This window comes from Heptranchias perlo, chromosome 9 (assembly GCF_035084215.1).
Source record: "Heptranchias perlo isolate sHepPer1 chromosome 9, sHepPer1.hap1, whole genome shotgun sequence".
Taxonomy (NCBI): Eukaryota; Metazoa; Chordata; class Chondrichthyes; order Hexanchiformes; family Hexanchidae; genus Heptranchias; species Heptranchias perlo.
The window spans coordinates 3,570,928-3,583,796 of NC_090333.1; the positions used below are offsets into that span (position 1 = coordinate 3,570,928).

General features: G+C 43.9%; 1 protein-coding gene across 5 annotated transcripts in view; it reads right to left on the bottom strand.

Moving 5' to 3' along the window:
* Positions 1–4,931: 4,931 nt before the first annotated feature.
* The window catches only part of ssx2ipa (synovial sarcoma, X breakpoint 2 interacting protein a), a 60,729-nt gene continuing 52,791 nt past the window's right edge, over positions 4,932–12,869 (bottom strand). For 3 of the 5 annotated variants that reach the window (XM_067989800.1, XM_067989797.1, XM_067989799.1), the window contains 6 exons: positions 11,487–11,637; positions 10,421–10,557; positions 9,378–9,551; positions 8,527–8,644; positions 6,675–6,855; positions 5,139–5,963 (listed from right to left, as the gene is read on the bottom strand). In XM_067989800.1, coding sequence (XP_067845901.1) covers positions 5,753–5,963; positions 6,675–6,855; positions 8,527–8,644; positions 9,378–9,551; positions 10,421–10,557; positions 11,487–11,637 — 972 coding nt within the window. In that variant the 3' untranslated portion in view covers positions 5,139–5,752. Of the gene's footprint in view, positions 5,116–5,138; positions 5,964–6,674; positions 6,856–8,526; positions 8,645–9,377; positions 9,552–10,420; positions 10,558–11,486; positions 11,638–12,869 lie in introns of those variants that run through there. The other 2 variants (XR_010963813.1, XM_067989801.1) reach the window with 2 other exon arrangements.

The following is a 12,869-nucleotide window of genomic DNA, read 5'->3' on the forward strand; positions in this document are numbered from 1 at the left end:
ACTAACGGGAGGAGGAGGCTCTGTAAACATCCCCATCCTCAATGATGGCGGAGTCCAGCACGTGAGTGCAAAAGACAAGGCTGAAGCGTTTGCAGCCATCCTCAGCCAGAAATGTCGAGTGGATGATCTATCTCGGCCTCCTCCCAATATCCCCATCATCACATAAGCCAGTCTTCAGCCAATTCGATTCACTCCATGTGATATCAAGAAAGGGCTGAGTGCACTGAATCCAGCAAAGGCTATGGGCCCAACAACATCCCGGCTGTAGTGCTGAAGACTTGTGCTCCAGAACTAGCTGCGCCTCTAGCCAAGCTGTTCCAGTACAGCTACAACACTGGCATCTACCCGACAATGTAGAAAATTGCCCAGGTATGTCCTGTCCACAAAAAGCAGGACAAATCCAATCCGGCCAATTACCGCCCCATCAGTCTACTCTCAATCATCAGCAAAGTGATGGAAGGTGTCGTCAACAGTGCTATCAAGCTACACTTACTCACCAATAACCTGCTCACCGATGCTCAGTTAGGGTTCTGCCAGGTCCACTCGGCTCCAGACCTCAATACGGCCTTGGTCCAAACATGGACAAAAGAGCTGAATTCCAGAGGTGAGGTGAGAGTAACTGCCCGTGACATCAAGGCAGCATTTGACCGAGTGTGGCACCAAGGAGCCCTAGTAAAATTGAAGTCAATGGGAATCAGGGGGAAAACTCTCCAGTGGCTGGAGTCATACCCAGCACAAAGGAAGATGGTAGTGCTTGTTGGAGGCCAATCATCTCAGCCCCAGGAAATTGCTGCCGGAGTTCCTCAGGGCAGTGTCCTCGGCCCAACCATCTTCAGCTGCTTCATCAATGACCTTCCCTCAATCGTAAGGACAGAAATGGGGATGTTCGCTGATGATTGCACAGTGTTCAGTTCCATTCGCAACCCCTCAAATAATGAAGCAGTCCGAGCCTGCTCGCAGCAAGACCTGGACAACATCCAGGCTTGGGCTGATAAGTGGCAAGTAACATTCGCGCCAGACAAGTGCCAGGCAATGACCATCTCCAACAAGAGAGAGTCTAACCACCTCCCCTTGACATTCAACGGCATTACCATCGCCAAATCCCCCACCATCAACATCCTGAGGGTCACCATTGACCAGAAACTTAACTGGACCAGCCATATAAATACTGTGGCTACAAGAGCAGGTCAGAGGCTGGGTATTCTGCAGCGAGTGACTCACCTCCTGACTCCCCAAAGCCTCTCCACCATCTACAAGGCACAAGTCAGGAGTGTGATGGAATACTCTCCACTTGCCTGGATGAGTGCAGCTCCAATAACACTCAAGAAGCTCGATACCATCCAGGACAAAGCAGCCCGCTTGATTGGCACCCCATCCACCACCCTAAACATTCACTCCCTTCACCACCGTTGCACAGTGGCTGCATTGTGTACCATCCACAAGATGCACTGCAGCAACTCGCCAAGGCTTCTTCGGTAGCACCTCCCAAACCCGCGACCTCTACCACCTAGAAGGACAAAAGCAGCAGGCACATGGGAACAACACCACCTGCACGTTCCCCTCCAAGTCACACACCATCCCGGCTTGGAAATATATCGCCGTTCCTTCATCGTCGCTGGGTCAAAATTCTGGAACTCCCTTCCTAACAGCACTGTGGGAGAACCTTCACCACACGGACTGCAGCGGTTCAAAAAGGCGGCTCACCACCACCTTCTCAAGGGCAATTAGGGATGGGCAATAAATGCCGGCCTCGCCAGCGACACCCACATCCCATGAACGAATTTAAAAAAAACACCCTCACTGGTATTCAACACTGAACTCTCTGTAGCTGGGGGGTGACCACCTCTTGAAACGTGCTATCCACAAAACTCTCAGCTTCCCGCATTCACTGTAGTGACGCCAGCCGCCCCTCAAACTCAGAAGCCCTGAGCTTGAACTCCAGCAGATGGCGGCACTTCCTGTACATGTGGTTTTCCAGGACACAAAGTGCGTTCTGGAGTTCCCACATGGCACAGGATGTGCATGGGACGGGCCCCAGCTGTCCTGCCATGGAAACTGTTTCTTTAGCTTTAAGGCACTTTACTGTTTATCTGACAGTAAAACACGAACCAACCACTAAAAAACACTAACCAATGAACTAAATATTACTGACCTGCCCTCAGCGCGCCTCCTTGCCTTGTTTTGATTCCTCCTGCGTCTCCCTTTATGCTCCGCTCAGTCCAAGTCTACAGTTCTTGGGTTTAAATCACTTAGCACCTCCTTCCCCCTCTGCACCCAATTCCCACATGCACCAAATTCCCAGTTGAATGTGTTCACTCCGTTCGAGGCTCACTCTCTGCCTTTCCCAAACTCTGTGCTCAATCTCCACACTCACATCATCAGTAAATCTCCACACTCACATCAGTGAAAATCCGCATTCATCAGTAAAAATACAGAGCAAGGAGTCTCGCACACACCATCCTACAATATACTTTCATTATCTGTGCAGCGAGACCGAGATCAGAGTTTAAACACACTAATACTCACCAACCCGCCTGCAATAGCACATCCCAGGATTTTTATTGAACTCTCTTATTCTCCATTTGTACCACACAGAACAGTGCAGATCCCTTCTCCTCAGGGCACTGCATCACCTGTTATTTAAATCCTCCTGTCCTATAAGATTCTACGATTCCATCAGTCAAAATCCACACACACATCTCCGGTCAAGATCCACAGAGCAAGGAATCTCGCACACACTCAATCACTGTTAGAGCAAGGAGTCCCGCACGCACCATCCTACAATACACTTTCATTACCTGTACAGTGAGACAGGGACCAAGAGTTTAAACATGCTTACACTCACCAGTCCGTCTTCAATAACACATCCCAGGAGAAAGAGTGAGAGAGAGAGGGGTCAGTGCACCTACCTCCCCTGATATAACAGAAGCTTGTCAGTCAAAAGTCCTCTCCTCCCAGTCCAAAGCCCCTATCCTACCAGGTAACTGCTTTCTCTGTCTCAAACCCAGCCCCCTTCTGTGGAAGAGTCCAAGGTGAGTCTGTCTGTGAGGGGGGAGGGCCTTCTGTCTTGGTGCAGTGACCCAGGTGGTTCCTTCCTGGGCCTGTCTGAGGTCAGACCTCCTGCTGGGAGCCAGGAATAAGGCCTACTACCTGTGGAGGCCAGGGCCCTGTTAACCATTGTGCACAGAGTCAGTGAGCTGAAACTGAGGGGAGCCCTCACTCACCTCCAAAGCTCCATTGCTCACTGGAGCATTAATGAAAAGAAGGATCTTCCTTTCATTGGAATCACCTCAATTGTCTCATTTCAATGTTCCTTGCTTTATTTTAACGTGCTGCTTCTTTGTCTGTTACCAGTCTGCTTTTTGGTTGCTCTTTCCCTGTTCCCCATCTGTTGTAGAATCAGAATCAAACAGCACAGAAGGAGCCCATTGGGCCCATCGAGCCGGTGCCGGCTCTTTGAAAGAGCTGTCCAATTAGTCCCACTCCCCAGCTAATTCACCGTAGCCAAATTTTTCCTTTGAAGTATCCATCCACTTTCTGCTTTTCCCTCTGCTCTTGTCTCTCCGTCTCTCCATCTCCCCCTGTTCCCTTTGTATTATAGTAGATACAGCACAGGAGGTGGCCATTCGGCCCCTCATGCCTGTGCTGGCTCTTTGAAAGATCTATCCAATTAATCCCACTCCCTCTGCTCTTTCCCCATAGCCCTGTAAGTTATTTCCCTTCAAGTGTTTATCTAATTCTCTGTTGAAAGTTACTATTGAATCTGCTTCCACCACCCTTTCAGGCAGTGCATTCCAGATCATTACAACTCACTGCATTAAAAAATGTTTCCTCTCGTCACCTCTGGCTCTTCTGCTGATTCATTTTGTCCCGGATTATTGTCTCTAAAAGTTTCCCCACCACCGACGTTAGGCTGACTGCAATTGCCGGGTTTATCCCTCTCCCCTTTTTTGAACAGGGGTATAACATTTGCAATCCTCCAGTCCTCCGGCACCATCCCCATATCTAAAGGAGGATTGGAAGATTGTGGCCAGACCCAACGCAATTTCCACCCTTACTTCCCTCAATCACCTCGGATGCATCCCATCTGGACCGGGTGACTTTTCTACTTTGAGCATCGCCAATCTTTTAAGCACCTCCTCCTCCTGTAATCCTGACATCCCCAGCCATTTCCCATTGTGACATCAATAGAACCATGGAAAAGATACAGCACAGAAGGGGCCATTCGGCCCATCGTGTCCGCACCGGCTCGAAGAACAACCAGGTGCCCATTCTAATCCCACCTTCCAGCATCCGGTCTGTCGCCCTGCAGCTTACAGCACTTCAGGTGCAGGTCCAGGTACTTTTTAAAAGAGTTGAGGGTCCCTGCCTCTACCACCAATTCGGGCAGTGAATTCCATACACCCACCACCCTCTGGGTTAAAAAGTTTTTCCTCATGTCCCCTCTAATCCTTCCGCCAATCAGCTTAAATCTATGTCCTCTAGTTCTTGAATTCTCCACTCGTGGAAACAGGCATCTCCACATTATCACTCACTGTACTGAGTCTCACTTTTAACTAACTCCCTCTGTTGGATTCTCTTTGTATCACTCGCTGTACTGAGTCTCACTTTTAACTAACTCCCTCTGTTGGATTCTCTTTGTATCACTCACTGTACTGAGTCTCACTTTTAACTAACTCCCTCTGTTGGTTTGTCTCTGTTACTCACTGTACTCAGTCACACATTATCCCCCTCTGCTGGTGTCTCTCTATTGTACTGTACTGAGTCTCACCTTTATTTATCTCCCTCTGTCGGTGTCTATCACTGTTCCAGAGCAACTTTCTAACAAATCCCTCTGTCTGAAGGCCACACAATTAACCAGATGTGTGCACCAAGTCATGAAAACAGCAGTTTTAAAAATACTGCAAAAGCTTGACATGAAGAACCAGGAATTCTTTAACCACATGAATCGATTATGACAATCAAAAATCTCAATGAACAAGCACAGAACCATCAAATGTTTTCTTAACCCCACAAATACCCTCTTGGCCAGTCACCAGTAAACCTCTCCAGCAGTGGTTTCATCAGAGCAGGGTCTTTAGTTGCAAATTCTTGAATAAAGTTGTTGTGGCAGATCTGCTGTGAACACACATTTTATTAAGATCCCATCTTTCAGGGACAAAAAAAATTCATGTGTTACATTTAAAGCAGCACCTAGTCTTTTTTTTAAAAAAATGTCAAATTAAAATTCTATCAGAACACCTTACAAGGATTTGATTTGAGTTTAACAACAGTTGTCTGTAGTGACGATTTGACACGTGCATGACTTTTTCCCCACCATCACCACCATAACCATGTCAAAAGGTTTAAAAGCAAAATAATTTCAGATGTTACAGTACTTCACATAACCTACATAAACAAAGATTCAAAAATCATTGCAATATTTTAAAATTAAAAACTTCACAAAAAAGTTTGCACCTACTCCTTTCATAATCAATAGCAAAAGAGAAAGACAAAAAGAGCTCACGTTTAAAATGCGATTCTTCAGACCCATTTACACGTAAACATAGTGCAGCTCCGGCAAACCAAAAATCATCCAGGCGTCGTAGTCACAACTGTCACCAGTTTCCACTCGACATACAAAGTGCTGCCTGAAGTGATCTTCAGTTCACAATGTCACCATAACATGTGCATTATTTCAATGGAACACTACATTCCAAGGACCCTAGACAGTTCACAGAATCTGAAGTTGTAGTTTCTGCCTTGTGCACAATCATTTGAGATTAGGCTCATTTGTAGATTGTAGAGAATTTCCACTCGAGTCCTCCTCCTGCGAATCGTTCCAAAGTGTAGAACACCCGTTATAATATCTGTGATCGGGGGCTGGCTTTGCAGTGCTCCTCCATTTCTCATGAGGTCTTCCATTACTGTTTCTTTTCACATCGTAACTGCCCCCGTTTCCTCTTTTTGGTATAGGTCTCGAGCTGCAATGAAAATCAATGAACAAAATCATTACACTTTAATCTGGAATGCATGCCCCGAGATTTAGCACAAAGATCTCCTATCTGGTTAAAAAACTACACAACTGAACCTAATCAGATCTTTGTATTTCTACATCACAACAGCAATTATACTTCAAGTACTTCATAAAGTGCTTTGGAACCTCCTGAGATGGTGAAAGGCTCTATATAAATGCAACTTCTTTCTCACTCTACTGTGCATATTTTCAGCAACGAGCATCATTCCTCAAAAGTTTACCAAATGTCAGTTTTTTTCAGATGGTTGCGACTAGAATACCTTAAGCAGACCCATACCATTTGAGATCGATTAATTACCTGGAGCTAACTGGCAAAACTCCTTCATGTTCGGCCCCACATCCACTCTTTCATTCCTCCAAAATGAACATGGAATTCTTATAGTATTGAAAGCATGATTCATCAACTAGAGGTGTTCAGTACCAAACAATTTATCTTCATTTTAATTTATAATTTGCAGAAAAATTGTAACAGGAATATACTGGTCTGACTTCAAGGACTGAAGCTTCAAGATTCTTGCTGCTGGTTGCAATTTCCTGTAAAGTATTTTTTCCTAAAATAACCTGGTGACCCACTCCAGTCCCAAAACTCCTATTCCTACTATCACCTGGTCTATTAAAAAAAACCCACACAAAATGCACAAGAGATTCGTGAACACACCTAGTTCCTGGATTGAGGCGCACTGTTCGACCAGATTCTGTGGACACGGGCGTGGCACTATTTATTGGAGGAAATTTGGTATTTGTTGAGGGTTCAGGTGCAGCTACTGGAGCTGTATTAGGTCGGAGGTAAGTAGACATATTTGGCTGTGACTGTATCTTGTGCTTCTCCTGCTCTGGACCTAGAAGATATTTATGGTATATATAAACCAAGTTAATCAAATAAATAGAAGTAGCTCTAAGTAGTTGATCTACTCCTGAAAGTTCAAGCAACCACAGTGGGAACAAAGAAAAAATAAAAGGCACACACCATGTTCACACTTGATGAAGGGACTGTATTTGAAGTTGCTGTGCTTATTTGTAAATGTTGTTGGGAGGATGTTCAATCATGGGCATCGTAACAGAACCGAATCATACCCGGTTAATGGTAAGGATCAATAGATGGGAATAAGGAATAGGAAACCTGGCCGGTTTTAACTCCCCCACCGAGCCCGAGCTGCTGAAATCAACACTACTTCACCATTAGCACTCGAGCTGAAATCAGCTCATTCAGCATAGACAGGGATCAAATCCCTGGTCTTCCTGAATACTGGACCATATTTGGTTCATTTAACTGCTGAGTAATTGGGGAGCTCAAAACCTTCTTCCAGGTTTACTGATGTGACATTTTAATAACAACCCCTCCCCAGCACTAGAGAAATGCTTCTTTCATTTTTAATATAGATCTCACGCAATCAGCAAAATCTCAATAAATCTTTATAACAAGTCCATTCAAAATAAATCAGATCATTGCTTTTCATCTCACAAAGGAAGTGGACCCAAATCACAGTGTCAAAATACTATGCGAGTCATGTTGGCCTAACTGAACAGCACAATAAATTCTATATTCGTTCATTCAATGGGTTGCCATCAAACACTCTTTATCTTACAAGTTCATTTAATACACGATGCGAGAGCACTCGATTCTAGCCTGGAATGTGAATTGAAAGAGCACCGTAATATCTCCCATGTATTTCTGTGAATCTCATTCATCTCCGCCCCACTTTGAAAATCCCAGCAGGATGTTTTGAAAAGGACCACAAGTGCCCTGGAACATGAACACATGGAAGGATGAAAAATGTTGTCCCTCCATTTCCACTCAGTTCCCAATGTCCACTCCGTGCAGTTGGTGTCGCTAAGAACCCATGCCCCCCAGGGGTGGGTGAAAGAATCAAGGAAGGTTGAATGGGATTTCCTGTTGGGCCACACTTCTCCTTGGCCATAGTGGTGGAGGTGGAGGAGGTGGTGGGGGAGAAACAGCGTGAAGGAGAGAGAGCGCAGAAGAAAAAAAGAGAGAAATAAATCACCCAGAAGTTAACTTACACGCTTGAGGATGCACCTAACTATAAATTTTAATAACCAGTCACGGAATCAGTTTGTATTTCGTGCTCCCTGACCATGTGGCTCTCATAATACTAAAGGAGCAAATATTAGTGTCAACCGTTAGCTTCCAACAACAGGACCGCCGCACAAGTTCTCTCTCAAACTGCCGATTTAAAATGTTCATATTTATGGTGCAAAAAAAATTGCAGTGGATTGCTTACTGAGGAACATAGGAGCAGGAGGAGGCGATTTATCCTCTCAAACCTGTTACTAAGTCTTGGTATTTGTAAATTTTGGAGCATTGACTGAGGTTGGTCAGTTGAGGCAGCACACTAGAGAAAGAAAATGAATCTAACAAGAAAACACACGAAAAATGTATGAATCTAAACATGAGCTGCTTCAAAGGCATCGGAGGACAGTAACACAAGTGGGCAAGGTATCACTTTCCATTGAATGTTCAGTTTTTTTGTACATTTGATTGTAAAACTCACTAATGGAAAAGGCACTTTGTGGCTTCATTATTTTGGGATTCTTGCGCTCCATAAAGGGAGTCATGTTCAAAAACTGCTGCTTCAACCATGTGGCTCGATCTTCCTCAAAAACCTTCCTCTGCGGATAGAAATGGGCAAAGTCAAAAAATGTCACTTCTGGATCCATCAACGCATTCCTCCCACAACCGTTGTAACATCAGAATGTACATGTAAATTCTGTGTGTAACAGCTTCATGAATGTGAAATGCACTTTAATGAGAATCAAGATATAAAAATCAAAAAAAATATATACTTCCAAGACTGGAGTAAAGTTTATGCCAACTTTATCTCATGGATTGGTTTTGTGAAGAAGTATTCTATAATATCTGGGAGTGCCAGTGCTGTGGACTCTGTTCTGTTTATAATACAGGGTGAACTGTACAGCTCTGCAGAACCTCCACATACAGTTGTTTACAAGTTGCAATTTATAATTTTCATACCCGCTGGAAATTATGTCATTAGAGCTGACTGCAAATTATGGAGTCTGTACAATCTTTCTGCAGGTCACAAAACAATTAATCTCATACTGTATTGACCTTTTGCACCACAATACTTAAAGGCCAGATGTTCATACAAAATGAATTTCTTTTTCCCAAATGATTAAGATAACTGCTCACCATTTCATAGTAACAAATCAGAGATCTCAATCAACTGTGACAAGCATGACCATTTCACAGCAAAAATAACAGCTTTCACAGCAATTCCAAATTTAGCATTAAGGGACAGGTTCGTCTGCAGAAGGTTTATAAAATGATGGGGCTAATTCCATTCTACCTGGAGACCAACAAACGTAAAATAACCAAAAGTGCTACCTCGTGCCCCAGTCTGATAGCTGCTTCTGTAAAGTTTCTTCTCTCCCTTTCAAAGTTTTTCTTCTGATCATTAAATAGTCTCCACTCTTCTTTCAATCGTTCCTTCTCTTCCAGTAAGTAGCAGTCTCGCAGTAGTATGGCTGTTTCGTCATCACACTGGGCATTAATCTGTTGCTTTGGAAAGAAAAGGTAACACTAACCTTCACATTTCAAAAATGATAAAGTAGGCATTTTTTGACTTTATATATAAAAGAAATTCAATACCCAACACCTTAAAAATGGATTAAAATCAATCAGCTCCATTTGCAATTCCTCAGATAATGAAGCAGTCCTGGACAACATCCAGGCTTGGGCTGATAAGTTGCAAGTAACATTTGCACCACACTAGAGCCAGGCAATGACCATCTCCAACAAGGAAGAGAGAGAGTCTAACCACCTCCCCTTGACATTCAATGGCATAGCCAACACTGAATCCCCCACCATCAACATCCTGGGGGTGGCCATTGACCAGAAACACAACTGGACCAGTCACATAAATGCTGTGGCTACTAGAGCAGGTTAAAGGCTGGGTATTCTGCAGCAAGTGGCTCACCACCTCACTCCCCAGAGCATCTCCACCACCTAAAAGGCTCAAGACAGGAGTGTGATGGAACATTCTCCACTTGCCTGTATTGGTGCAGTTACAACAAAACTCAAAGCTCGACATCATCCAGGACAAAGCAACCGGCTTGATCGGCAGTCCATCTCCCACCTCCACCACTAGTGCACCATGTCTGCAATGTGTACGATCTACAGGATGCACTGCAGCAACTCGCCAAGGCTTCTTCCACAGCATCTCCCAAGCCCATGACCTCCACCAACTAGAAGGACAAGGGAAGCAGGTGCATGGGAACACATCCCATGTCCCCCCATACCCTATACTGACTGCAATAATTGGCCACCGCTCGCTGTTCAAATCAGCAGCCGGCTTTACAGCTACAAAGTTGCTTTCACAGTGCAGACTTGACACATTGGAGGCATTTATTTTAAAATATAAACCATACCTGTAACAGCTGTTGCTGGGCTTTGATCACATCCCTGCACTGCTGGATTTCCACTTTTAGTTTCTCAATCTCTTGCTCATGATCTTCTCTGCTGATTATATCATCATCCTCCAGAAAACCAGACTTCACCAAGGATGCTGCAATAAGTGAAACTTAGCCCATCAACACTAACAATCGGATGTATTTAAAATAAACCATATATCTGCAAGTATTTTAAATATAATTACAGTAAAGCTTTGCACTTTCCAGCTACATTTAAAATAAAATCAGGGCTTCAAAATGGCAAAATTTGAGGAGATTCCTACTTTCTATTTAACCTTTCCCCATACATTACACAAGTCACAGTAAACTGTGGAAGCCCAGCACCAAATATAGATGGCCCATCCTTCCAGTCTGTCTCATCAGAAAACTAGCTCAAACTGGCCAAGTGAGGAGGTTTTTGCAGGGGAGGGAGACACTTACCTTATAATCAGACCAGAGTTCAGAATTGTAGGTATTTTGGAATGCCAATTACATGGGGATAAATCGCCTTTGTATAACAGGAGGCATAAATAGTTTCCTCGAGTCACCTTTTCCTTTAACCTAGGATTTCTTTTGGTAATAGTAGAGTTAATGCTTTTCTGAATAGACGCATTTTTGAGACAATTAGTGAACACCTTTTCCTGTATTTGTTCTGAAATATTTCCCAGTTTCAGTCGTCAAGATCTAATTCGCCGTCCTCAAAACTACTGAAGAAATGAAAAGTGTGATATAGTACAATGGAATTTCTTATTTTCCACACTCCACTGTTGTAAAGCAGAGGGTGTTTAAACAATGGACCCGGAGCCACACATGGACCACAAACCCAGGTAATCCAGCACACAAAGCTCAGGCAACTCATTTCCATTTGCACTTTTATTTCTTGCTCCATGTGAATTTTGTGGGCCTGGAGGTTCACAAACAGTTGCTATTGGCACTTTGTTTATGGCCCATGGAATTCCAGGGCATTCACCCAAGTGACCCACAAAAAGACCAAGATTGGGCAGTGCTGCCCTAAACTATTCAATTCGACACAAGCCCATCATACCTTGAGAGTCTAGTTTCTCGACATGGTTTTTCAGGATTCTCCATTGTTGTCGAATGCTGTTGGTGAGCTGCTCTCTGACTGTATCACACGAAAGCTCCAAGCTACGTTCTTTGTTTTGTTCACCAGAATCCTCTTCATTGTCCGACCCAGCCTGGGAAATCAAAAAAACGAGCAAACTTCTTCTTGGATGACAGAATAAAGTGCTGAGAAGTGGCCAAACAGCTGCTTCATTTATAAAAAAAACTCTCCATTCCCCAACACGAAATCAACAATTCCACTTTTCAAAAAAAGGAAAAAATATGTTGTTAAACTAAATTGGTAATATTCAAAACACCCTGTGAAAGAGCAACACCAGGGTTATGAGTAGCATAATATTTTGAGGTGGCAGTTTTACTGGACTCATTTACCGCTATGTGTGGTGAGCCTTTTGCAGTAAAATAATCCTCCGGAGACTGAATCAGTCTATTTCACCAATAGATGAGAGAGAACCAGTTGTTGCACATACACTGCTGGCAGTTGGGTTTAATCCTATCCAGGAGGTCTTTGGCGGCAGAGGGGGGATACGTTCGGGACAACTTTGGGACTTTAGTTATTTCACAGAATAAAAGGATCCAGATACACATCACTGCATCAAACTGGAAATATGCTTGATTTGTAATTATAAATCTTACGAACAGAAGAATTGTGGCCCGTTCCAATCTCCGGCCTTGTCGGCCCTGAAGACCACACTCTGTGTCCTGTTCAATAGCTGGGAAGTCAGTATTGGGGTGACCTGGGTTACATATCTGAATGGTGCCTGCTCTTTCGACAAAGGGGCCTACTTTTCCAGTATGGGGAAAAAGATACATCACCTGGAGAGCAAGGAGGTCAGAGTACTAAAGGTTTCTGAAGCTAGTTTCGTCATATCTGGAACACTTTGTTCTGCTGGTCCTAATTTTCAGTGTAACTTTGGGAATCAGAGGGGGAAAAAATAGAAACTCCAAACTCAGAATCTGTTGCAGGTTCTTCCTGGAGTCAGACACGTTCACCTGTGGAAGCCTCCACTGCCATAACATCTTTCGAGGTTACTCCTGCCTGCTCACTGAGAGGTTTGGATCATACTTCTGCTGATGTGGCTCAAATGCTAGACCCTTACCATAAATGAGGCCGTATGTCTCCTGCACTGGCATCTTATCTCTAGCGCATCTTGGGACTAATCCTCGAAGATTCCAATTGCAGTGACATCTATGAAACTGAATTGCTGTAAATTTTTAAATGGCAAAAAGCAGAACCAGCTGTTTGCCGGGCATTTAAATATTCTTAATTTTGGTTCATGAAGTACTGCCAAGAGTTAAGGCATCACCCAAAAGGTACAGTTTTAAATCCAAAATTCATTTGAAAATC